This window comes from Anabas testudineus, chromosome 9 (assembly GCF_900324465.2).
Source record: "Anabas testudineus chromosome 9, fAnaTes1.2, whole genome shotgun sequence".
NCBI lineage: Eukaryota > Metazoa > Chordata > Actinopteri > Anabantiformes > Anabantidae > Anabas > Anabas testudineus.
The window spans coordinates 13,880,792-13,908,189 of NC_046618.1; the positions used below are offsets into that span (position 1 = coordinate 13,880,792).

At 38.3% G+C, this 27,398-nt stretch overlaps 4 protein-coding genes across 4 annotated transcripts; 3 read left to right on the top strand and 1 right to left on the bottom strand.

Annotated features, from left to right (window-relative positions):
• The first annotated feature begins 787 nt into the window (after positions 1-787).
• LOC113151395 (G-protein coupled receptor-associated protein LMBRD2B-like) lies at positions 788-8,435 on the top strand. The gene is made up of 18 exons (XM_026344370.1): positions 788-906; positions 1,484-1,701; positions 1,906-1,991; positions 2,606-2,704; positions 2,904-3,071; positions 3,196-3,406; positions 3,509-3,583; positions 3,689-3,793; positions 3,878-4,061; positions 4,171-4,352; positions 4,552-4,685; positions 5,681-5,786; positions 5,938-6,035; positions 6,510-6,613; positions 6,869-6,915; positions 7,069-7,174; positions 7,413-7,506; positions 7,607-8,435. The coding sequence occupies exons 2-18, from the start codon at positions 1,528-1,530 to the stop codon at positions 7,668-7,670; spliced, it is 2,037 nt and encodes a 678-aa protein (XP_026200155.1). The 5' UTR covers positions 788-906; positions 1,484-1,527; the 3' UTR covers positions 7,671-8,435.
• A 369-nt stretch (positions 8,436-8,804) lies between these two features.
• On the top strand, positions 8,805-16,274 carry golm1 (golgi membrane protein 1). Its single transcript, XM_026343535.1, is given in 12 exon segments — positions 8,805-8,994; positions 10,187-10,328; positions 11,101-11,280; positions 11,413-11,467; positions 11,576-11,613; positions 11,615-11,679; positions 11,933-12,056; positions 12,163-12,304; positions 12,444-12,662; positions 12,804-12,962; positions 13,056-13,148; positions 13,509-16,274. Coding segments are annotated over 10 exon segments (1,203 nt in total). The 5' UTR covers positions 8,805-8,994; positions 10,187-10,199; the 3' UTR covers position 13,148; positions 13,509-16,274.
• Positions 16,275-17,161: 887 nt separating this feature from the next.
• On the top strand, positions 17,162-18,727 carry LOC113150906 (trypsin-like). The gene is made up of 5 exons (XM_026343656.1): positions 17,162-17,232; positions 17,476-17,638; positions 17,790-18,091; positions 18,174-18,304; positions 18,405-18,727. Exons 1-5 carry the CDS (start codon positions 17,196-17,198, stop codon positions 18,552-18,554), a joined length of 783 nt encoding a protein of 260 aa, XP_026199441.1. The 5' UTR covers positions 17,162-17,195; the 3' UTR covers positions 18,555-18,727.
• A 665-nt stretch (positions 18,728-19,392) lies between these two features.
• On the bottom strand, positions 19,393-27,252 carry naa35 (N-alpha-acetyltransferase 35, NatC auxiliary subunit). The gene is made up of 22 exons (XM_026342690.1): positions 27,122-27,252; positions 25,632-25,757; positions 25,485-25,518; positions 25,160-25,274; positions 24,930-25,004; positions 24,485-24,652; positions 23,950-24,016; positions 23,767-23,861; positions 23,451-23,534; positions 23,179-23,293; positions 22,612-22,790; positions 22,462-22,521; positions 22,199-22,305; positions 21,923-21,989; positions 21,570-21,668; positions 21,222-21,400; positions 20,990-21,126; positions 20,773-20,840; positions 20,536-20,676; positions 20,286-20,408; positions 19,953-20,033; positions 19,393-19,823 (listed from the first exon to the last, which is right to left on the bottom strand). The coding sequence occupies exons 2-22, from the start codon at positions 25,750-25,752 to the stop codon at positions 19,764-19,766; spliced, it is 2,175 nt and encodes a 724-aa protein (XP_026198475.1). The 5' UTR covers positions 25,753-25,757; positions 27,122-27,252; the 3' UTR covers positions 19,393-19,763.
• Between the last annotated feature and the right edge of the window lie 146 nt (positions 27,253-27,398).

The window sequence follows — 27,398 nt, forward strand, 5'->3', positions numbered from 1 at the left end:
AGTAAACTGAAACAATATTTTGTAGTGCTGCTGTAAGTAGTCACAGTGTAAAGTATTGTTTATGGGTCAAGCCTATTGATGATCGCTTTATTTCTAAGCATGACTTTCACCTTTATTGTTATCATTCCACAATCTGTGCATTTCACTGTAGCAGCAGCGTCAAATTAAAAGCACACTGCACAATGATACATAGGGAGTTTGTGGGGATGGTAGAACAATCTAAGTTTATGTAAAAAAAAAAAAAAAAACAGAACAAAAAACAAACAAACAAAACCAATTGGGGTTATGCTAGTCTTTATCAATTTATGGTCACAATAATCAGTAGATGGCCTCAAATACATTACCCACTGTTAACAGAGAGAACAATTAAAGTTGAAGAAAAATAAGACACAAAACCAACTCACTCTTTCATTTGCAGTAAAATGATCTAATTTGTTTTTATTATATCTTCATCCCATAGCTGAACATGGCATGAGCTGATGGTGCAGCAGTGTTGCAGGTTCCAGTCTTATTCCTATCATACAGTGAAAGTCTGGAGTAGCCTGGTTATTATTACTGTATTACTTAATTCCTGGGACCATGTTTAAATGTCTCTATGTTAATAGTTTTAAAATAAAATGTTTTTGTTTTTATCTTTTTTTTTTTTTACTGGTCAAAGAGAGAGAGAGAGAGAGACTGGTGACAAATACATCGAGTACCGGGCAGCGAAATGGGTTCCTGAGCAGAACATCGTCTCGCCTACAATACCCAGAATGCCGCGCTGCTGCAGAAATCGCGATGTGTCGTGTGTTTTTCGTAATGTAGGCTTTGAACGTTCGTCGGCGTCCTCCTCAGGGAACACGGTGACAGGACATTAACACAGTTTGCCTGTTTACAACTTCCAGTCTGTGACAATAACCACAAAAGGTAAGATTCACTTAAAATCCGATAAATCAACAGGCGCCTCAGTCTGATGAGAAACCAGCATGTGACAGAGGAGTGTGGTACAAACAAGACAAGACTTGAATGATCGTTGTTTTACTTTCCAAAGTTAAACATGAGCAGTGTAAATGAAACGTTATCTCGTCCTTGTCATTCATTTGCCCACTTTTACAGCAGTTTTACAGCACTGCATTCATTGAGTTGTTTACAGCAGCCTACAACATGATGTTACTGTAAACATGCAAACATGCAAAACCAGTAGTATGGTCTAAAGCACCCACACATGTTGTTTCTGTTTGTTTGTTTTTCCCTGTGCTACTGTTTCCTGTTGGTTCCTCTCTCCAACTCCTTTTTTTTGTCCCCATTGATTTCCAGCTGCTCTCTCCTCTCCACCCTTACCTCATCCACTCTGTTATCATGCATGTGTTTGCCCTGAGTGCTCAGGTTGTGCTATTACTCCCTGATATCCTGTAGATAAGATCTGTTTGCAGTTAACGTTGTGTCTTTAGTCTCTCTCGCTCTGCTTATCTCTGGCTCTGCCCCCCCCCCCCCCCCCCCCCAGTTTGTCATCATGAGCTCCTGACATCCGTCAGCTCACTCTTCACTATGAGTGGTGCTGCGCTGGCAGTCGTGGTCGTAGTTGTCTTCTTCTTGGCCCTCTACCTCCTCCATCGATATGGAGATTTGCGGAGGCAACAACGGATGGTCCTGCTGGGGACGCTGATGTCCTGGTACCTCTGCTTCCTCATCGTCTTCATCCTGCCATTCGATGTCAGCACGGTATGAAACCACTGTGTTTGACACAGCACGGTGTGCGTGTCAGCATGAAGTCGATTTTTGTCTTGACAGATATAGTTACTTAGATTTTAAGTTATGTTATTATGATCTGTGTGGTTATTTACACTTCTCTCTCATCCACCATCTGTACCTGTACCAGTTGATGTTGTGAGATGAATAGATGTACAAACTGTGCTCCTCTCTTAGACCATCTACAAGCAGTGTGTCCTTGACAATTCAAATCACTCTACTCCAGTACCTCCGGCACAACATGCGAAGCAGGCAGAAGCAAGGTAAATAGGACATTTTTGATTTTCAGTAATATGGCTTCAGTTTGGTCATATCTAAGCAAAGTATTCCTCCATATTGTATTTTATGTAATCCTCTGGCTAAATTTGAATTGTTCATATATAAATTTCTCTATATTAACTTTTTTTTTATTAACAATATCCCCTTAATGTCTGTCTACCATTTTTTATTGCAATTACTTCAATTCATTTTACAAGGAATACACAGCTATTTGTTAAATTTAAAAATATCTCAATACACGTGGTATAATACACATTCACATAATAACAAAATAACTTGTTGAGTCAAAGAGTCTTAAAAATATCAGTTCATCTTTGAGTAGGTTGATCAGGTGTTTGTTTTAATAAATATATACTTGATACCTGATTGAAGTTGAGTAAAGATAGTGGGTGACAAATTAAAACAAGTGAAGTGCTTTATTGTTGTCTTATGTTTGTGATGTCATGAGTTATATGACGTGAGCGCAAATAGCATTTAATGCTTGTGCTTTGCGAAACCAAAGTTTGCCAAGCATGTGCCAAAGATGTTGCGAACTGCTTGACATCTGTTTTGTGAAACTGTGTGTACATTTTTCTTTTTTTGTGTGACTGTGTCACAGTGTACTGAAGGTGTGTGAGGAGCCGTGGAGTTATATACCAGATGGTGTCTTGCCGGTGTTTTGGAAAGTTGTATACTGGTCCTCGCAGTTTCTTACTTGGTGAGTTCCTATTTCTCACATGCATCCACACAGACCGAGTCACTTACTCAAACACTGACTATAACTGCACTTTTGCCTTTTGCTATGAAAATATTTGTAGTTTGGTTTTGTGACTCTTTCGCACTTCTGTGTGTGTGTGTGTGTGTGTGTGTGTGTGTGTGTGTGTGTGTGTGTGTGTGTGTTTCTTCTGAGAGTACAGGCTACTGTTGCCTTTCATGCAGTCTTATGCACGATCAGGATCCTTCTCCAGAGTTGGAAAGATTCAAACTGCTCTCTTTGAAAATGCTATCTACTATGGCACCTACCTCCTCATCTTCATCTCTCTGCTGATCTATGTGGCTGCTCACCCACAGTGGAAACTCACATGGTGAGTCAGGTCTACCTTTATTCATACAAATGGGCCCAAACACCAAAGAAGATAAAACTTGTGATGGTGTTTCCTAGTCATGTATTATGCGTCTTGATTCTTTGTCCTTGTGAAACACATGCAGGACAGAGCTCCAGACCATTGGTATTACAGCTGCCAACACCTGGGGCCTCTTCCTTTTGGTGCTGTTGCTAGGCTATGGACTGGTGGAGATCCCGCGTGCTTATTGGCTGTCATCTTCCCATAGTTACCTGTTGGCCAAGATATATTTCAAGGTAGCAAAAATGGCGGCTGAAAAGGCAGCGGCAGAGGAGAACCTGGCAGATGTCATGGAGGTCTGGTTTAATAAATAATATAATTAATAATAATTTCACATAAAACAGTACATTTCAGCGTGTTTTACTTAAACAAAACAACAAAATATGTCCTATTATCAGGAAGTAGGAGCTGTCCACGAATCTGTTAGGTGCAACCACTCTCTCAGGAAGTGTGTGGAAACCATTTTGACCAAGGTGAGAAGTCCGCAAGGCCGTTTCCTCATTTGTTTATCATGTGTTTACAGTTGTCACAGTCACGTTCTGTGAGGCAGCCTTTAATTGAGTGTCATCTCATTTCAGTGCCCCACTGAGTACAGAGAAAACATGGCAAGAAATGCGGAGAGCTTTAGTGGTGAACAGAATGTCCTTCCTACAAAGAGAGGCCTAGTAAACCTTCATAAAAAAGTAGTTATTCTTTTTTGAAACATTGCATTGTTATTTAACATTTAAAACGAAAATCTAACTATTTGTTATTTGCATGTGATTCAGGTCATCTCCACAGTGCAGAGACACGGTCAGGCTCAGGTTCAGTGGTCCCTCTTGTTAGACCAGGCATTTCATCTAGAAGATGTAGTTAAAAGCCAGAGTGGCTCAGTTAGACATTTCGTCCACAGCTTCCCCTCAGCACACCACCGTGGCTGGATCCACAGGTTCATCTACACTCCTACAGTGGGTGAGTTCAGTCAGTATCAAAATTGTTATATGAATATATATATACTTTTATTTTTTACTTACTTTTTACATATTTGTTTTTCATTTATGCATGTGTTTGTCCTTCTCAGAGTGGTACTGGGAGTGTGTGATCAGGCAAAGTTTCTACAAGCTGCTGGCAGTGCTCCTGTGTCTCCTCTCTGCAGCTGTAGTTTGGTCTGAGTGCACCTTCTTCAGCACACATCCTGTCCTGTCGCTCTTCGCTGTCTTTATTCAGATGGCTGAGAAACAATACAACTACATTTTCATTGAAGTAAGCGTGTGTATAATGAAGGGTATTGACACACACACAGATCTTACAATTTTATTTAAATGTTTACAGTATTATTGAAATTCTTTTCTGTGTAATAGAAAATATTCACTCCCAGCATACTATTCTGAATGTACATGTAATGCATTAACCCAGCTAGCTGGCAACCTTTTTCTACCTGTTGTTTTGCTTTCTTCCCCAGATGGTGTGCTTTGTCAGTATCCTCTTCATGTGTGTGTGCGTCTACTCCACAGTCTTCAGGATAAGATTTTTCAACTACTATTACCTGGTGCCACATCATCAGACTGATGCTTACAGCCTGCAGTTTAGTGGCATGTACGTTAGTTCATATTCTAGGCATAACTTTATTTACAGTCGTGCTCACTATTATTGGCATTAATTAAGTTTAAGCACATAATGTGGAATGTCTCCTAAAAAAGAGAGCTACAGAGAACTCATGTTACAAAAGTGCAAATGAATGACAACAATTTAAATTAAAAAACAAAACAAAAGACAATTAAAAAAAAAAAAACAATGGGAGGAAAAAATAGAAAAATATAAAGCTTGCTGTGGCACTTGTATTGGCACCCTTTACTGTACATGAGTATAGAAACAGATTTTGACTCACCTGTGGTAAATCACAAATGAGAATCACCTGTAACATATTGTCAGCATGGTGGAGGATCTATAATGCTGTGGGGCTGCTGCGTATCACAGGAATCATGAAATCAGAGAATTGCTAAGAGATGTTAGAGCAAAATGTTCTACTCAGTGTAACAAAACATAGTTTGAGTGGAAGATCATGGGTCCTCCAACAAGTCAAGTCCAGCAGGTCAAAGAGAGAGCTGAAATCTGCCATTTGGGAAAAGAACCCTGCAAAGGTTCAGGAGCTTGAACAGATTGTAAAAGAAGAATGGGAGAAAATGCCAGCTAAGAATTGCAAGAGGCCACAAGAAATGTTGGAGGCTGTCATTGCTGCCAAAGGGTGTGCAGCCAAATAATAAGAAGGCGTGACTTTTATGACAATAACATACTTGATCCCCTTGGGGAAAATCTTTATTACTGTTTCTTCTTTGAAATTACAACATGTCTGTTGAAAAACAATGTTCTTTGTTAAATTATTTTGGCCCTCCAATTAAGAAAATCACAATATATGATATAAATGTGGCACATTTCCATTTATTTCTGAAGATACTGTGAAGGTTATGCAAAACATGAAGGGGTGCCAATAATGGTGAGCAGTACTGTACTTACTTATCTGTCAGGGACTACACAGCTAAGCGTTGTTGCACACAAACAACAACAGCAAATGATTTTGGGCCTTTTCTTAGGTTGTTTTGTCGTCTGACTCCTCCTCTGTGTCTCAACTTCCTTGGTCTGATTCACATGGACTTTGCCATCTCGCATCAGGACAGAATACACACATCCTACACCTCTGTGGGTATTCACTCAGACACGCTGGCACCAATACATACTATTGAATCATCACATAGTATATGATCACAAAAGATACATGAAATTAATGTAAAATAATTGTATTCAAACTGAATGCAGTTATGCAATATCTCATTTTCTTCTCCCCTGATAGATCATGGGCTCTATGCGTCTGCTGTCTTTCATATCTGATGGATTCTACATCTATTACCCCATGCTGGTTTTATTGCTTTGCTTCGCTACATTTTACAAGTAAGCCAAAAACTACTGTTACCGGTAAGTTAATACAAAGACCACATTCAAATACAGCTTTGGTTATATACTGGTAAATAAATGCCAAACTAGGTTTCAGGTATTTTTGTTTAAATTATAGAGCACTGACAAGTTGATTTTTGTGTATATATTTTGATTGAAAAAATAAATAAATAATCTAAGGGATCTAATCAGTATTATTTGTCTTGATCACTGGCTACTTATTAAACTCAGTATTGGATCCTGTCTGATCATGATGCTTACATTTTTATTTAATACCTGTGATTGGAGAAATACTTTTTTTAGTTGTATGTTGTTTACATGGTTCAAATGTTTTTTAAGATTATATACTGCATACTACATATACTGTGTGTTGTCTAGCATTTGACATTGTACTTGCAATAGAATTACACATTTACATAACCAATTTAATTGTTGTAACTTGTGTGTTTGTGTGTTTGTCTATGCTTGTAGCCTGGGCTCCCGCTGTTTGAACCTCCTGGGCTTCCATCAGTACATTAGTGATGATGACGTGACCTCTGACCTGGTGGATGAAGGTAGAGAACTCATCAGAAGAGGTATTTTTAATGCAATATTGTGCGCTATTTGTTAACGTTTGTGTCAAATCAGCCAAATTATTGGAGAAATGGTTAATTATTTTTTCCTCTGCTGTTTAAATTAAGCTTCTTTGTTACAGTTACAGCAGGTTCTGTAACTCACTCAATCCTTAACTGTCTGTTTATTTGATATACCTTAGGTCACACTGAGTTAGGAATAATCATTGTTTACTTATTTTATATAAATATATCCTCTGCAATTTGTTCTTTTTGTAGAAAGAAGACAAAGACAAAAAGCTGAGGATGGAGGAAATCGAAAATGGGTTTGAAAACTTTATTCAGTCAAATCTTGTCACTGAAAGTTTTCTAAGCCAAGAAAACCTCAGTCTTTCAGTTTTTTCAGTTTCTTACTGGTTGTAATGTTTTGTATGAACTGTGTCTATGTGTTTATGTGCCATCTTTGTTTTCTTTTTCAGGCGTGGAGGGAGCGGTATGGAGTCCAGGGGACCACTGGATGGACCAGAGCTGGTTACACTCAGATAAAGGATAACCAGAACAGTTCAGTAACAGAGAGCAAGAAAAGTAGGAATAAAAAAAACTTGTTTGTCTATGAAATTATTTTCTAGGTGTTTTCTTTTCTAGTCTTAGTCTACTGTGGGTAAGATACCAAATATTTTCAATGAATTCATGTAGCATTTTGTCAAATCACAGCTCCTCAAGTTTATTCCAAACTTATCCTTTTATGGATCAGGATCACTTCTGTCCAACAGGAAGCCTGTTTACATTACACGGTGTACATATTCCTCTCTGTCATTTTCAGTTATCAAATTCACCAGAAGAGACAGAGATCTGGAGGAGCAGCAGACAGTGTTACTACAAGACAGCTCCAGTGATGAAGGTTCACCAAACAGAAGGTACGATTGTCTTTAATGCAGTGAACATGGTTATTGTTGGACTCAATGTTTTCTACAGAGTAAAATCATAATGCGATTTTTTTTTTCTTTCTGTGTTTAGACCATCAGGAGGCCGTTACATGTCTCTGCCACCTTCTCGGAAGAACGTCTTTGATGATGTTTAATAGACAGATTTTAAAGAAATTAAAGCTGACACAAAACGCTAGTACAATAAAAGATTATATGTAGGAAGGAAGTCTGAATGCAAAGGATTACATCTCAGAAAATAAACAATGTACATGTGATCAGGTAACAAAGACAAATCTAATCTAAAAAAAAAAGGGTTTTATATCCCATGATTTGTCTTACAGACTTATACAAACAGATTAGTAACTGGAAATGGGTTTTTCTCATATACATTCTCAACCTGTTTCTTATTTAATGTATTTTTGATGTAATCTTTCAGACATATGTGAACATTCATTGCTTTCTGAATCTTTGGCCATAAGATTTCATACATTTTTAATAGTTTAGATTTACTCATAGGGAAGAGATAAAGTCAGAGTTTATTTTATGTTAAATGTTTTTTATTTATTTAAATGTGGACTGTAATTACTAAATTTGGATAACTGACATGCAATATAGTCTACAGATTATTTTTTAAGATTGTGCAATTGTATGCCCACCATGATAAACTTTATCCTCTCTTGGATTATAAATTACTTTCAGGGCCATGCACCATTTACATTTCAAGGACAATTATAAAATGTTTAGCGGAGCACAAAATGATTATATGAGTGAATGTATCAAATGTATTTTTGTAGCAGTACTGTATGTCACAGTCATTTACTAACATGATGAATGCCAGAAATATTGATCAAGAGTCAAGTATTTTTTTTTGTACTGTATATAGAATATTTATTTATAACAACAAATTTACTCAAGGACAAAAAAATAAATGTAGAGTGTAATTATGGAATATTAATAATAATAATAATTACATTTTGATGATAAATAAAAATCGTGTTAATGTATATATGTTAAATTATTTCAGTCTATTTAAAGTTAATTTAATTCAATTTTAATAATTTTTGTGACTTAAAGCTGTCAGTCCCCGTGTTGCCTTCCATTGCTCTTGGTAAACTACAAATATATCGATCCGCACTTTGTCCATCTATCAAACTTTGAAATATAGCAGAAGAAGTAGTAGTGAGGCAAACGTTTTTTTTATTTATAGTTATTCTCTTGCAAAAGTATTTTTGGCGCTGTTTTTAAACGTGTGATTGATATTTAAGAATTGATTAAGTGAAATGATGTAGTTGTTTTTCCCACAGCCGGCAAAGGCAGCACCGACTGTCCCAGCCAGGAACAGTAGAGTCTGAGGTCTGTGGGGTAATAATGGACACAAGCTAATACTCGGAGAGTACTGCTACACTGCTAGATATATCACCAAGTATCACTCCATACTGGGCCAACATTTAATTTTTGCTTTGTTCTCGACATTATCGGGTGAGTAGATGATGTGGCTGGTCGCTACATTACTGAACTGAGCTCAAAGCTAATGGTAACTGAGGACAGGCTAAGCTACGCTGCTAACGATGTTAGCATTAGCCAGTAGCAATGTAGGGTGGCAAAGCTTATTGGGCAAATTATGTTTTGATTATCGTCTATGTATATCCGTTGGGTTGTTAATTTGTGTAAATTAACCTAGAACTTATATCCTGTCTAAAGTACTGAGTGTGCGATGCCTGTTAACAACAACTAGCGACACAAAAGCCAAGCTTATCCCTGACCTGAATGTAGGTAACTAATCGATTATGCTGATGTGAGAAGGAAGAGGCCCCGTCTGCCTATTGACGTTTATGATAAGTATAACCAGGCCTGTGCTGAGATTTGATAGCACACAACAGGTACAGCACCCTTTGGTGCTTAAATGTTACTGCTGTCGTGTGGCAGTAAATATCATAACATTAATAATACATGGATCCATGCCTCTACATTAAAATCTGCGTCACTAGCTTGCTTGTTTATTACCATACTCATTTCTCTACTGCGAAATCATACTTCATCAAGAATCGTGGCTTCTTTTTTTTTTTTATTTGGCTTAAAGCCACAGGTTTAAATTTCTACCTAACATTTTGTTCAAGCATTGTGTGGAAAAATGCATGAAATAATAAGCGAAGTGGATCACTTTCTGCTATCCTTTACAGGTGTTTGCACCCAAATCTTCATTTTGCATAATGGAAATAATGCCAGTGTTGTCATATTAGTTACATAAACTTGGCAGGTATGGGTGAATAGCCCTTGTCTTTCTGCACCAGTGGATCCTATTAATGTTTCCTGGTAATGTTTGCACTCTCAGCATCCTGCAGACACTTTATGTGAGTCAGCAGGGTTAAGAACAGACTGACGTCTCGTTGCTGTTACATGATTTGGGAATTTGGCAACATAATGTACAGGTGTCTGTTAAAATACAGTCCTAATATATATGCACATGGAGCAACATTGCATGCTATAGTTAGACGCTATGATGTCTGTATAAAAGTACCATTTTCTAGTAGCTCACTGCTTCTTTCAGCCCAGACAGTGAGCTTTTTACTTGTCTGTTATCAACCTGCAGAATTGACATACCTGTAGGTTCATCTATTCCCCATCAATTCTGCGATTACATGTTGTAAAGTCTGTTTTTGTGTGTCTCCAGTGTGCAGACAGCTATGGGTGGGCTGGGCAATGGGCGTCGTGGCGGAAGATCACCCCCTCTAATGATTGGTGCTCTAATCGCTTGTGTCCTGGTTTTGGGTTTTAACTACTGGGTGTCTAGCTCCCGCAACCTGGACCTACAGGTAGGTTCATCAGTTTCTGTGGTTTAGGGAACAGTGCAGATGTCACATCTCAAAATGTGTTGTCTTAAAAAAAAAAATAAAAAACAACTATTGTTTATTCTAACTTATGCTTTCAAGTGAACACCAAATTGATTCTTCATTTTCTCTTCAGTTTTCTTGTTTTACAAGAGCATTTGGTATGTTTTGTGATTTACCTTTTACAATAGTTAATACAATTAATTTTGACACATCCTTTAATTTGGACAAGTCAAGTCAAGTCAACTTTATTTATAAAGCACTTTTAAAACAGCAGACTGACCAAAGTGCTTAACAATTTCAAATAAAATAAAATAAAAGAATAGAACATAATAAAAGAGCAATCACAATGCCATTACCAACAAAACATTTAAATAAAATTTAAAATATAAAAGAACTAAAAGGAATAAAATACAATAAAATTGTTAAAACCAACTTTAAAGTCATTGTTAACTACCTTAACAAATGACCTGGCATTAGGAATAGATTGACTAAAAACTTTTTATTTTTCTTCTTTCAAAACTTTAGTGCCGTTAGTGTCGACCTTTTACTGTATTGAACCTGGGTGACATTAAGCTGAATCTACCAGTGTATTTATATGCATTATATTGCATTGTTCAGTCCACTTCAGATTTTTGTTGTAATGATTTGTTCTTTTCTGTCAGTATAGCATAAATTCAGAATATGTGATTGTCTTAATCAAAGAGGTAAATGACCGGAATTAACCTTAATCCCTTTATCTCTGCATGTGATATAGACTAAGCTGTATGAATTGGAGGGCCAGGTGCGACGTGGAGTGGCAGAACGAAGTGAAACAGAGATGAAGAGGAAAGAGGACCAGAAAGAGATCCTGAGACAGAAGGAGCAGATCAGCCACCTAGAAAGCATCTCCAAGAGACAGCTGGAAGGGGCCCAAAACACCTGTAGTCAAGAGAAGGTGCGCACAGCTCCCACTGGGAGTTTAATTGGGGACAAATTGCATGTTAAACCGGCAACTATTGAAGTTCATTGTAAACAGAAACATCAATACAGCTGTGGATAATAATACTTCCTGTGTTTTTGTTTTTAGCGCACACTGCAGCAGAACATTTCCTCCAGCACCAAAACCATACAGGAACTCAATGGTAACAAATTCACAGAGACTGCATCAACAGCCAACAGAGGTTCATAGAAAAATGATATAATTCAGTGGCTATGTGACTCTTAATATCTTGCGCATGTCTGTACAATAGGTCAGTTGAATCAATTAAATGATGACCTGGGGAAAGCTTCAAAATGAGCTGCAGAGTTGCCATAACAACATCAACACCCTTAACAACAAACTCACTTATGAAATGTAAGAAAAAAATCCTCTACACAGTTTCTGTTTTTTTATACATGTCTGTTTGAAAATATTTTAACTGGATAACTGCCTTAGTCCAGCAAATGTATATTTTCTTGCTCCAGGTTATCTTGTGTTAACTGTGTGTGTGTGTGTGTGTGTGTGTGTGTGTGTGTGTGTGTGTGTGTGTGTGTGTGTGTGTGTGTGTGTGTGTGTGTGTGTGTGTGTGTGTGTGTGTGTGTGTGTGTGTGTGTGTGTGTGTGTGTAGGACCCATTGTAACTCTCAAGCACTGTCCCAGAAGGAGTTGTGTGATGAGAGAGTGGCTGCAGCTAAACTTGAAGTTCAGAAGAAAATGGAGAAGCTCGTCCCTTCTCAACATGTCTCCCCACAGGTGAGGTGGCTCAGTCCACAACATACTATTGCCGATCTTTGTATATGCTGTTGTTGCTGCTTTGGTGAGGAATGTAGTATATAATTATACTTTTTCTGCTTGGCAGGAAAATGCTGCGGGTGGAGCAGTAAAAGAGGATAGACCAGTAATGACTGCGGCTGATGCAACTGTTGTGAGCCACGCTCTAAGCCTCTCTGAGCCAAAAGGAAATGAGCAGCCAGAGCTATTGACCAATGAAATCATTGTCGGTAAAGTTAAGACAAATATGAACATCCTGGGGGCTCAGTTTACTTAAATAAATTTTAACACATGAAAGCATGCAGTGACACAACTGCAACAACAAATATGCAGTGTACATCTTGTAATTGCTGTCTTTCCATTTCCTAGGTCCTGATGCCACAGTCCTGTCTTCCCACAAGGATCAACTTAAAGTACAGCCTGCTCCCTCTGCTGCTGCAGTCAAGCAGGACATTCTGCCACCACCAGAGGGAGCTGTGAAAACACAGGATGGTGAAGCAGAGACCAGTAAACCTTTGAAGAATAATCTGACAGAGGAGAAAGAGGTGGAGGTTATGGGTGCCCATGAAGGAGAAACTCAGACAGAAGGTAAATAACTCAGGATCAGAGCTGAGCTGAATTCAGCAGTAGACTGGTAATTTAATATAACTGGTGCACTTTACCTCATTTAATTAGGAGCAGTGATGAAAGAGGTTGTTATAAAATAACATCTGTTTTGTTCTGGAGCAGACCCTGGTATGGAAGGGATGCTGATTGGCCAGGGAAATGCAGACGAGACTGCTATTGGTCAGAAAATGGATGAGCCAGATGAGTATGATGCTGATGAACAAGTAGTGGGTGGAGCTGATTTGGAGAAGCAACAACAAAGTAAACCTGCTGAAAATATAGGTAAGTGTGTCTAAACCAAATACAACAGAAAGTGTGTGTTTACAGAGAGTGCAGTCCATTTCACGTTTATAACCTCACTCCGCTGTTTGACAGGCGTGGAGGAGGAGCTGGCTGACTATAATGGGGACGATGAGAATGAGGGGGAGTTTGAAGCAGACAAACAAATTGAGCTTGCTCAACACTAAGGTAAAAGCTAAAAAGCACACTGAGGTCTTCTTCACTGAGACTTGCTTTTTTATTTTTCAGGATACACACACTCAACATGAAACATTTGTTGAATGAAGACTGATTGTGATTTATTTCAAACCAGTTAATTACCGGTTAATTTGGTATTATAATACCTAGGTGTCTGTACAGTATAATGCAGTGTGCCGTCTAATCAGTGTGTCAGTGTGTGTGTGTGTTTTCTTCTTTATATAGGAACTTTTTTTATTATCATTTGTCTATACCTTGATAGTATGCTGCCATAAACTAAATAATTACACATTCACATATACTCATTCTAGTGTTTTTGTGTAATTAATACAACACTAATTTTTCTTGTAGGGCTGTAGTTGGAGAAGGATTCAGCAGACCCCATCAGGAAACAAGACCTGTTTTACACCACAGCATCATAAAGTACAGGTTAATGCAGCCCTCCAGACACAGCAAACACCCGACAAAAGTCAAATTGGAATTTGTATATGAAAGACTTATGTCATTATGCTGGGATGCTAATTTAATGAGCATGTATCTTTTTTTGTTGTTGTCTTCATTGGTAAAAGTGTTTATAACATTACATCCAGTTCAAGTCTGACAGAGAAAGACAAATGTCCGCACACCCGTAAAACTGTGAATATCGTGGTGACTGTGCTCACTTTTGTTCTGCTATATTTAGCTTCATATACATTCACTGGCCACTTTATTAGGTACACGTGTACATTCTAGTGCCATCCAATACAGCACCATATCTTACTTATGTAAATATGGTGGCCATAACATTGGGAACACGTCTTAATGTAACGCACTCCAGTAAGACTCCACCATCCAGCAAGACCTCATTAATAAACATAAAGTAGAACGATCACCCTTCTGCCAGTTTCAACTTACAAACTGAGAAATTATAATCTTGTAAATATAGAATTCATGGCAGAGTTGCTTTTATGGATGCAATAGATTGTATAGACGTCCCTAATATGGCCAGTGGGTGTGTGTTAAAGCACTCAGTACTTTAAGCAGTACTTCCAAATGACATACTGTTTATGGAAATGGAAACACACCAATACTTGACACCATTTGACTTGAAACATTTGAACATTATCTATGTCAACATGCTTTGTAGTCAGTTAATTTTGACTGTGATGAGATGTGTTGTTAAATGCTATATGAGTGTAGTCGCTTACAGGGTCCAAAATCAAACACTGAGTGAAGCTAGTGACAAAATCCCTCCACCTGGAGGCTCTGCAACACAGGACTCTTCTCTCAGCATCTTGAACAATGCCTTAATTTATTCCTGTACAGTCTGTCATAGAAGGAACCCTTAAAAGCTACAATGTTTTGCTTAAAACAGTCTTAATCGAAGCGAACCAGGCTTTCTACAATTTAGTTTTTCTGATGTTAAGCCCCGTCAAATGGAAATAAAACATTAAAACATCAGCTTCTTTTGAAGCTGCAGCCAAAGATGCTGTAGGATTAAAAAACAAAAACAGACATGCCAAGTAGCATAGAGGCTAATTCACCTTCTGGATCCTAATATTTTATAACTACGTAGACATTTAACGCTTAGTGAGCAACAGTGTCTGAAGTATCACTTCAGTTGGTATTTTAGTGGAAGAAGGGCTGTTATCCTCAGCTATATTTCAATTACTGTCAGTTGCTTCTGCCACAGTAGTGGTAGGATTTGGAGCTGTGCTACATCTTTATTAATTGTAAAAGTGCTCAGAGGTTTGTGTTTTTACTATGTGGACGCTGTCTGCTATGTTGTGGAAATAAATGGAGTAAATATTTTGCTGAATGTGGAGAGACATTTCTGGGAATTACTTTATGTAACCTTATGAAGGACATTTCCTTGAACAGAGTGTTGTTGTGCTTTAAGGCTTTTGCATCCAGTAGATGGGAACTACTGAGCGGCTGTGCTAAAAAAGCATATTAGTCTACTTAACTGTAATGAACTGGAAATTGTGTGGGTGAGAACAAATATCAACTATTAATAGGCACCAGAGATAAAAAATAATAGGTTGTGGTGGGATATTTTGTTGCCTTGTGTTATATATACAGATGATTTCTTTTATTTTCCAGATAATTTGTTTTATTTAGAAGCAAAGTTAATTACAGACCCACAGTTACTTTCACAAAGTAGTTGTAATGGCCATAATTTCCATAATGCAATTGCTTATTATCAGCAGAATAATGTAATACAATATTATCCTCCTTACAGTGCCATCATTTGTCTATCTTCCTCTGTGTGATTACAGACCGTTGGTTGGAATACTACAATGGGTGTGTTGTACTCAACAGACATTTGGCTGTTACAAGGCCAGGTGAGCGGGAGGGAGCTTAAATGTAATTGCTGAAAGGTCTCCTGTCTATGTGATTGTCGATGCTCTCAGCTCCAGAATTTGAAACTACGATTGAGGAAAATCTGCTTTCCTGTACAACATTAAATGTGGGTCTGCCAGGTATGACTCAGTCCTCCAGAAACTCAAGACCAGTCTGTTGTTTCATATCCTTAATTTGGCTAGATCTGTCTGCAGTGATAAAACACATGAAGATATAGTTATTTAAAGAAGCAGCCATAAAAAAAAGCATTATTTTGATTAAATAGTTAATTGTTCCAAGATAAAAGGTTTTGTATAACTAAAGCTTTCCATCAAATGCTATCAGATGTTATAGCACAATTTTGAATATTCATTTCCACGTAAGATTTTGGAAAGTTTTGGATAACAAGATTGTTTTACACCAGTCAGTATCCACTTAGTTTTAATTTTATTACAGTTTCTTTTTAATCTGGGCCTGCTCATCATGTCTCTAACTAACCATCCTTCGTCAGTTGTGCTGATGAAAGACTTTCCTCTGCCTTTTGTCTCCTTCTTGTCAAAATATTGTTGTTGAGATGTTTTCATTATGTGATTTTTCTGAGTTAGAAGTCTGTGTACATGGAGGAAAAAAATATTTTGTATGATTTTTATACATTGGATAAAGTTTTGTTGATTTCATGTGTGTAAATTGTTTTTATTTTATTTCATTCTGAACTGCTGAACAGTTGTACGAGAGGTTTTAATAATCATAGGCTTTATTGATGATAGAGATTAAAGTTTGTTTTTATTACTACTACCAATGTGTCTGTGTCGTGGGTAATTTAGTGTTTGGTGTAAAACGGTAAATGCCAACTGTGAAAGTGAAAGACGGTGTAAAAGTTTTTATAAGGAGTCTGAAAATTTGTGAAATCAAAAAACAAAAATTTGAAACGATGTTCACACATTAAAGATAGTATCTTACATTTTACCTACCCCGGTGTATTTGTAACAGATATGCAAATTGGTTTTTCGAGAATTTGTATAGATATATCTCTTAATGTGTGTCTGTTGAATAATCATATTTTTATATTCAAACTATGAGTTCAAACAGTTCAGAAAACAGCACGCCAGGGTTGTGCCTGAGAGAAGCAGAGACAGAGCACACAATATTAAATACTTCTGATTTACGAGCAAGTCTTTTACAACTGAATGGACACATTTTCAAAGTCTTATGTTAACAAAACATCATCAAATGATCCTCAGTTATGTTCTGAAAATGAACATCTAGCAAAGTGTTGAGTTTGAATAGATGACAACAAATATGTTGTAAATATGGAGGTAAATGGCTATTTTCAAATGTGAAGTACAGCTTACATGCAAATGGTATGAAAAATCATATTTTTACCTCTAAAATGATTGAATTCATTTTCAAATCTAATAATGTGCTCTGGCCTCGTTTGAGCTTAAAGGATCTTATGAAGCACAATGCTGCTGTATTTCTGTGTCATGTTATAAGCACAGCCCATTCTGTCTGTCTCTCGTGTCTCTCAGTTCATCTGATTACCATAAAAGGTTTATGATATGAAATGATGAAAGAGCTGAGGGGAGTGTGCTGACCTGCACCTATAGTGTTCTAGCACATTAACACTGCCCACAGGGGCAACCTGCAAAATCTGACGCTATAAAAAGGTGAAGCACCAAAGAAAGAGCCACCTGAAGAAACCCACAGCGGACCACCATGAAGCTTTGCATTGTTCTTGTCTTTGCTCTTGCTGGTGAGTTCCTCTTCCATCTGCCATTGTGTCTGAGCTATAAGATATCGAGGTGTTGATGAATGCAGGAAAAGAGAATGATTACCTTTGGCCTGATGCTTGACCCTGACGTCATTTCATGCTGAGGAACTAGCATTTCTCAAGTCTTCATCATGTGTGAACACCTGCTTCTTTGTGTTTTGAACTAACTCAGAGTTTCTGTGTGTGATTTCTAAGGCTAGTGTCGGCTCTGTGTCCAAATGACAGGTGCGGCATTAGGATCCATCGAGAAACGCATTGTGGGGAGTAAAACATGTGACAAAGAGAGGCACTACCATGTCCAGGTGAGCCATGTGGACGGGGGGAGGACCTGTGGAGGCGCTTTACTCAACACCCGCTGGCTCATTACTGCTTCTCACTGTGGTGAACAGTAAGAAACTTCCAGTTTACTCTGTAATGCAGGTTGCATGACAGAAATAGTTATAATGCAATAATCAGAAACCTAACAACAGCTGATGAGTTTTTATTTACCGATGCCTGTCCCTTGACAAGATTTCCTTTATTTTATTTTTTTTTTCCAGAAACGTGAAAGTGCAGCTTGCCTTAAACAGTGACCAGTCAACTTTTCAAAAAGCAAAATCTTGGTTTAAGTCTTTGTTTAAAGGAAAACCCAAAGTAACTGAACAAATCATTGGCACTAAACAACAGTTTACCTTCAAAGGGGAGGACGAAAAGCCCCATGACATCATGCTCATAAAACTGAATCAAGATGTGTCTGTTAAACTCCCCGTCATCAAGCTCCCTCCTGTCGATTGTGCTAAACCAGAGCAGGGTAAAGAGGTTAAAATTGGAGGCTTCGGAGCCAAAAAGGCTGGCGGGAAAGGTGAGAAACATCTGATATACTGGATTCAGTTTTTGAAAATAAATAAAAATCACTAATCTGATACTTTTTAAACCTTCAAAAGCTCCCGACACTCTGAAGTGTGGCGTCACAGAAATCAGCCAGTGTGGTGAGAATGATAAACCTGCCAGTCAGTACTCCAGTGACGAAGCATCTCTCATGTGCGCCTTTAAGTCTGGCGTGGAGTCATGCTCTGTAAGCAAAATGTGTTCTTTAAATATACGTTTAAAAAAAAAATGTTTTTTTGTGTTGTGACACATGAAAGATGTTCCCAACCCTGATCTGTCTCTTCCAGGGTGATGCAGGTTCAGCTGTGGAGTACAACAATCTTTTACATGGGATCATTATCAGCCAGCCTGCTGATACCTGTGCGAGCACCATTGTAATGCTGAATATCTGTAGCTACAGGAAGTGGATTGATGAAACCATGCAGAAAAATCCATGAGTGAAATCTACAGGTTAATATAGAAATTGCCAACGTGCGTGGTAATATTATTTATTATCAGGATTACCTCCAGATTGGTTTAACTGTGTGTTAGTTTACGGAGAATTAGGATTAGAAATGTTATGTAGAAAGTTTGGTCCTTGTGTGAAACAGTTCTGCCATAAATAAAATGATGTGATCTCTCATTGTTCTTGTCCTATCTCTTATGACTTTACATGTACTGGAAAGCCAAATGTCTCATTTGACTTTTTTCAAATTCATGTTGAACTTTTACTTGATAAGGTACAAAGTGTCAGTATCATAGGCAGCATAACCGAACGTAGCACACCACCTTCTTTACTTACCGTATAATCTATCACTCTATACAATATACAATCTAATTAGTTGAACTGTAGTTTGAGTTACAGTACAGTTACTAAAAAATGCTATCTGTGAACCAAATTAATAATCATCCACTGTTTAACTTTATCTAAATACTGTATCAAATCTACCTGTTCATACTAGAGAACTTGTTAAGCTTCTCAGTTTTGTAATTTTCTTTGGCCCTATGCTAGTCCACTCTGCACCCACAAAAATCACGAACACGTCAAACGTCCCGTTATGTAATCGTTCATTCTAGGACAACTGTGAACATGAAAGTACAGCAGGACAAGGTTTAACAAGATACTGAACCATTTAAAGACAGAAAGGTTTCATATGATTTAATGATATGCACCTATTATCCTTACATCACTCATTTCAAACTTTGTCAGACTGTTGTGGAGGTGGCTTACAAAAAAACAAAACCAAAAAAAATTAAAAATGAAAAAAATAATTTTGCCACTTTTTTTGCACAAAACACCTCAATTTGTGTTTGACTTGCATGAGGACACATACACAGTAGAATTTCACTGATGCAGATGGGGATATTGTCATTTAGGTCCACTTGTGAGTTTTCTGGTTTGGTTTCTTGTGTCACATCTTTCTCAGATGATAAAAAAACAGGTGTATCACACACACACACACACACACACACACACACACACACACACACACACACACACACACACACACACACACACACACACACACACACACACACACAAACAAAGAAACACACAAACAGACACACACACACGGACTGGATCAGGGCCATTGCACTTGCTCAGGTGAGGGAACAGCCTGTACAGCTGACACAGACAGACTGTCATCCTGTGCTGCAGAGCAGTATCAGATGATCTTGACCACAGGAAAGTACTTGTGAGCTGAGAAATCGAACTCTGGAAGCACCTAGGGATACAGAAACAACATTTCTGCAAATTAAAAAAGCGACATAAACCTCTAACCATATCTTGCATTGTCACTTTTTAAAATATTACAGTATATAATACACAATATACAGAGTGTTGATCGTATTACCTTGGTCTCCTTTTTGTGGCCCCCAGCCAGAAGCTTCATAACTACAATGTTGGGCTTGGCTACCTTTAAGATACGGTTCACCTGTCGATAATTAGGTATTGATTATTGATGGTTAGAAACAATGGAGAAAATAAGCACATACATACCATTTAGGTTGTGTCTCCATAAAACTAAAGTTGCATCAATATAAAGTCATTTCTGTTTAACTTCAGTTTCCAGAGTATTGCCTTTAAGTTCATGTGCTATGTTATTACTCTCACAAATAAGTGCATCAACACCACACTGTCAGCTGGAGGAGAATGTATTTATTTCACAATAGTTTTATTTGCTGACCTCAGGGTCTGGGCTGGGCACATTTTCGAGAATGAGTTTGGCCTGCTGAAAATGTTTGCTGGCTGCCAGATAGAGGTCAGCTGAGCCTGGTGGAGGATTGTACTTTTTCAGATCGGACATCTCCTGGAGTGGGAAAGAGAAGCCAAGTTAAAAAGATCAGAAAAGCTAAAATAAGTGGAATGTAGAGGAGAGAGCACAAGAGTTATGGAATAGAAGAGGAAACATGGAGGGACAACCAAACACACAGTACCTTAAACTGGATGTAGTGTACTGGTGGGGGGGTGACCACACTGTTAAAGGGAGCAAAGCGATGCTCGTAGCGAACCTGCTCGCTGTCTAGCTCAAATTGAGGTTTACGCACTTTACCATCCATGTCCAAAGCTACCATAGTCTGATGACAGACACAGAGAAAAGAGAGATTATGCCTCAATGTGACAAAGAGGAAAACAGGTCACTGTGCTTCTGTATTAACGAATGTCCTTCCCACCTTGTACATGCCAGCGCACATGTTCTGGTATGCCTGACTCATGGTGATCTCCTTGCTGAGAGGGCGAACTGTAATAAAATCCCAAACATAATATCAGCATCTGTTCTTACAAGTACAAGAAGATTACAACTTCAACGTAGACAGGGAGCATTCCTTTGCATGACCCAGTTTGTCTTTCTGCAGACAAAACACGGCAGACAAGGACAACAAGGTGTACCTTTCTTCTTCTTCTTGGTCTTTTTGCTGCTGCGTCCCTTCAGCTGCTCCTCCAGAATCCGCTCCTCTGCCATCTGAGAAGAATCGGCTCTGCTAAGGGTGGACATCAGCCACGCGTAAAGGAATTCTGACAGGTACCTACAGCCAACAAAGACGTGCTTATTCAGACATGAACAAAAATATACTTATGCATCTCATTTTGTACATGTCAACAAACAAATGTCTGCTCTTACCAGTAGATGTAGTAATACTCATGCATGCTGTAAAGCTCCAGTTCGAAGCCACTCAGCAGGTACTGAATCATGATCCTCAGGTTATGATAAAGAATCCATGTGCCGAGACAGGCGAGATGCTGTCGCTGAGGCTCAAGTTTCATCAGCAGGCTGTGAAGTGCTGCGTCCACCTTTTCTGCCTGCAGATTAAACACAACTGTCCTCAGAATGGGTGGAAAATAAAAAACACAACAAAGATACAGATAAGGTGCAATGGCTTAATTAATATGCAAATAAAACCGTCCTGTTGGCATCTCTGCCTAACTTGTGTGGTGCAAAATGCAAAGGCAGTGGTGTTGTGCATGTCACCTCATCCTGCAGGGTTGCAAACTCTTCAAGAATGTGACCCAGTTTGTCTCTCTGCCGGGCTCTGTTGTGTCCGTGGATCTGAATCAAACTGCAAAATGGCTTTATGGAGAATTCATAAAAGACATAGAGATTAGGCCACACTTTCACTGTTACATATTATGTAACATCCCAAATAAGAAAAAAGCACAAATAAAAGACTCTCTGTGCCATTTTCACATCTCACAAGGTACCACAGCACCTCATTAACTCTTTAGATGCAGCAGTTTTCCATCTCTCTGACTAAACTTTTATTTTAAGTACTGAAAGAACTGAGTTATTCAGTAACAGCAGATCTACAGCAAAGGTTAACATACCCTAGAGCAGTGCGTAACAAAGGAGTCAATGTAGTCCTTGGCCTGGTGGTTGTTAAACAGACAACACCTGGACAGAGACAGACGTAAACACGCACGGAAATACAACAAGGTCAAGACAGCTCAACACAAGACACAATAAGCCGGCTTAAAACAAAAAACAAAAGCAGGTGGTTCATTTTTTAAGTTTAACCCAACATGAGCCAGTGACATTAATAACACTAAATTATTCAAATATTGAAGTGTTCTGTAGGGTCATTAAACCTGTGAAAGACTTACTTGTAGGAGAGGACAGGTGGGCTGACAAAGTATCTGAGTGCATCTTTGATCATGTCTTGCATCAGGTGGGTGCCAAACACTTTCTTATTATCTATCAGGAACGTTGTCTAAATGTACAGGAAAAAGTCAGGTTTGTTGTCAGTTTCTATCCAATTGTAAAACAACTTTCTAAACTGTAACAACAACATCCAACACACTTAAAGGCACAAGACAGTAAAAAGGTCACTCCTCAAATGCAAGGATCCAAATGACCGTTAACTCACTTGAAGCAGGGATCTGGAGAGCACGCAGGGAGACTGCTCACTGAACTCGCAGAAGAAGTCCTGACGAAAGCACAAACACAGTATTCTTCATCAATTTATATGTCCAAGGTGAGAAAGTATTCCTTGAATCTGTATGTCTGCTATGTTTACCAGTATGCCATGCAGGTTGGTGGTGTTGATCACATCACAGACAGTCTTGATGCGTTCAATGAGTTTGCTGAAGTAGGCCACCATGTCCTCCCTCTTAATGATCTTGGCATAGCGAGGAAAGGTAGGTGGCAGCAGTCTCTGGTTGACCAGGGGCTCAAAGCCCATCATGATTGGGTGGTCTGCAGCATGCACAGGAAAAAAAAAACACCACCAAGGTTAATAGAGGTTACATTTTATAATTATAAAGTAATCTGCTCTAAGAGGTTGTCTCATAGATGAGTGGGTAGAGAAAAACCTTTGTGTGTACTCTATTGTTATTGTCTAAGTTACCGTGATGTAATTAGGTGGCTTGAGACCAAGAATGCGTATTATGTGTGTGCATATTGATGTAAGCGTGACTCTTTTGTTTAGTTGTCTGCTGACTACTTTCGAAAGTGGATCACAATCATGTGCAGTATGAGTGTGAGTGTGCATGTGTGTAGTTTTTTTTAGCGCTGCTGATGTGTAAAGTCATGTCAAGTCAAACTATGTGCTTGACTCAATGGGTTGAAAGTGTGTTTGAGTTACCTCCTTTAGTGGTGTCATTCTGTGACTGGATGCCGTGCTGAATACTGGAATGAATGGCTGATAAGAGGTCAGCTGCCTGTGCAACAAGCTTCTGGGCCTCGCTCACCGAGCTAGTCTAGATAAAGACACAAGCAAAAAAAACCCCACAAATAAATACAAAGAAAACTCCATCTGTAAGTACGGAAAACTCCTTAATATGATCCTCTCCACTGCTCAGCGTTAAACAGAAACAAACTGAAAGATGTTTGTCAGTCATTAACACTGTTTATTACCTCTTTTTTAGTAAAGGCGATCAGTGCAGTCAGAAGAACGCGCGTGAACTTGATTCTATTAAAAAGTGCCAAGCACTGCTGATGCTGAAAACAAACAGAAAGACAAGCAGAGACCAGAAAAGAGGGTTTAAGGTTGTCTGTGATTTAAATGTGGGGCTACAGGGTTTAATTAATGAAGGTAATTGAGTACTATCTGATTTTCTACTTATATTTTTATGTATTCCATGTTTAAACTGCAACCATGCGTGTTTAGCTTTCAGATGGTTTAAATCCAAAATATGCTTCCAAAACATGTCAGCTAAATGACCTAACTTACCTCCAGCTCGACCTCTGGGTCTCGCTGCTCACCCTGTCGACTACGGGTGCTCTTAACTTTCCTCTGTAGCTCATCCTCCACATCTTTCAGCATACCTGGGAGGATGAACAATAAAAGAGAGAGGTTAGATCAGCTCACAATCTTTGTTCATGTGAATTAACTATCACAGCACAGTACTTGTACCTGTCACCCGTAGGTCTGTGACATTATTGGCCATCTTGAAGCCGTAGGTCATGGCCTGGAAATCCTCCTACAGAGAAATATGAAAGATATGTTAACATAAAGTGTTAAATGAGTTGATTATTTTTGTTTTTTGTCACATTTTCGGTGACAAAGACAAATGGGCATGAAGTGATTACGGTCTTGTTCAATGAGCCGTTTCATCTGTAAAATCCAATCGGTAAAAGCTTCCTACCCCAACAAAAATATCTCTGAGAACAACTATGTTTTATGAATTTAACTTTGCACAACCGTCATATATGCTAAATATTAAAAACACAGGGATGAAAAAAGGGACTAAAAACTATCACTACACTAATGAAAACTAAAATAAAATGTATTTAGTTTTTGTTTAGTAAAATTAGCAAAAATCAAGCAACTTAAATTAGACTAAAACTAATTTCTATTTTTGTTAAAACAGTAAGAAAAAGGAAATCAGTGAGCAGAGTGACAGATGCATAGATTTGCACTGACAGTGTGAGTGTAGAAACTGGGTTACCTCCTCAAACACAGCTGCTTTGTTGACTTTCTCTCTGGCGATGTCACACACCTTCAGGATGCCCAGAGCAAAGGCTTTGAGGGCTGGTTCCTCAATCAGGTCGGGGTTATGAACATACAGGCACGTGAACACAGTTTGCGCAAGGGAGTGGCCTTCCAGCCATGTGATCTAAATATACAATGCATAGTGGAAGACACACAAACACATGAATACTGGGTTTACCAAAGTTCTAAAATTTAATTGTCCACAGTTATTCTATACATACACATTGTCCAGGACTTTGCAGTGGTAGTTAACCTACTGACATTTACATGGAGGTAAGCTACTCAGATTTTCCTCTTTCTGATTAATTTAAAATCAAACCTCCAGTATTTTATATAATACACAAACAGTGAGTGATAATTTGATTCATAAAATACTGTCTTTTCCAGACAGTCAAACTCACCAAACAGCAGAAGCATGTGTCTATAATTCCAATGAGTTCAGGAAGACTAAGGTCTTTCACCTTGATAGCACCCTCCTAAAATAAAGATAAGCTTTTAATAGAGTTTCAGTTTCATATGATGTTTACATATCATATGATGTTACAACAAAAGAAAAACAAATAGAACTAGAGAAAGCAATTATTAAAAATTATAATATTTACAACCTTGGTGTTATACAGTAATTCTTTACCTTGATAGCTTGTTCAAAGTTAAGAACTTTCCTGTTGACCTGGTTTCCAATCATTCCTGCATCCATCTTGGGATCCATCATCTCAATGGCTGACATAGCTTCAAACAGACCAAACCTGCCACAACAGTTTAGCCTCTTTTTCATTTGTCTTTTTAATGAATTTTATATAGTCTCTGAAACACAATTTAAACTTTGGTACCTGAAAACCCTTTCCTGAAACTAGTGCTAATTCATTATTTAGAGAGTAAGCAGGTTGCCTAGAGTGAGCTATGTGGAAAAATGTTTTTGCCATTTGAGCATGCAATAAGCATTTGTTTATACTTACAGTTTGTCATGAAGCAACTCCCCAAGGTTCAGCTCTGTATAAATAAAGTATGAGGATGAGGAAAGAGAAAAGAGGAACATGTCAGTCTCTTTTGTAACTGTACAAAACTGTATGATTCATGCACAGAGTCACTAGCTGCGCCTTTACCTTTGCAGGCACTCTTGAACTCATGTGTAATATCAACCCAGTTGGCACTGTTCTTCATCTTTTCTGGTATGCCCAGCCCCCAGCCAGCATCATCATCCTCAACTGCTGACTTCATCACCATGATGACTGAATGAAGACAGGCATAAAGAAAACCAGCCAAGTGTTACAAATATTATAAAACATTACCTATCTAAAAATGTAAACAATTAAACTTTGTTTTATTTTGTGATAAGATGGGACTTGGTCTGATTGTAAAACACGTAATGTGATTAGATGATTTGCCAGACAGGAAGCAGGCACAGGCACTATATGTGATTAAAGTAACAATCTGAAAACAACAAACAAACATAAGCCCAGGTCACAGTGACCTGTGAATTGATTAATAGCTTCTTGTCTGCAAGTACTAACTATAGAGTAATGTAGATGTTGTAGCTGTTGTAGGTTCGTATTTAGAAATAATGAACTTCAAAATACACATTTACTGCATTCTTTCGCCTTCTCCATTGGACGTTCCAATCGTGACATTGTAAAAACTGTGCTGACTGATCAAGCTTTAAATGTGCAGTATACAGACAGCGTCGTTTGAACCAGAAATAGAGCTCCTATTGTCCTAACTTTATTAATAACCTAACGTTTTCTCTTGGAAAGGTGAAAAGGAGGTATATTATGATCTAAGCCAGTAGTGGAGGATTAACATCATGCTCTGTGAGGTCACTTGAGAGACTTACACTACAGCCAAAAAAGGTGTAAACTGCACGCATCAGTGCACTGATAAAGTCTTAAACCAACTCATGCCAATATGAAAGAAATTCCCATTCGTGTATGACTGATTTGCATATCTTTAATCTTTAGCTGAACAGGGGAGCTGCATTTACATTAGAAAGTTCATAGTATAACACGGATATGTATGCGATATTCCGAAATAACTCACATTTTAAAGGAAATATACTAATTGAACTGGCAGCAAATGCAGGAACTACATGAGTGTAAGTTAAACACCATGAAATTAATTTGACATCATCATATACCAATGAAATAATTACACATTCAATAAGACATGGATGCATTTACCCCAGTCTGGCACTGACAGGTAATCTCACTGAGACAAAAACAAATACACGAGAGTGCTACTTTGTCTTCCTATTTAGCTTTCATGGCACTCTCGTCAGCACCAGTGTAACGTTAAGTGTAAACCAAAGTTAACAAAAGACGCTTGACGATGTCCAGGTGAATTCATAGAAGGCATGCTCCTCAAATACGTAGGACATTTAAGACTTGTTAGCTCATAAGGTTAGTCTGAGTTAGCTAACGTCAAATTAGCTTTTAACGTCGTGTGCTAACAGGCTAATGTTGCCTACAGTCTAGTTTTCCTGTTAACAAAGCCTAGATACTCTTACATTAACAGATAAATCAGTTTGATCAGGTATAAAAACTACGAGTGCTGTGACTATAAAGCCATATTTTCATACATATATTACATGAGCACGTACCTCAATAGTCTGTATTAACCATGTAGCTAACAGAAACCTCTTGCTTGGGACTGACGCATAAAGTCAACGTCATAGAAACCTGGCCACCTGGGAAATGCAGTCCTCACGTGAAATAACGTAGCTTAATCCCCCTAGTCGAGCAGTTTCTAGCTTCAAGTCGTAGACTGTTCCGCCTATACTTCAAATCTGTTTGTCGTGCAATATGTTGTATTTTAGCGTCAGTTATAATCCGCTGCTAATTTCACTTAATTCCAGTTTTACAGCTCTGGAAGTCACA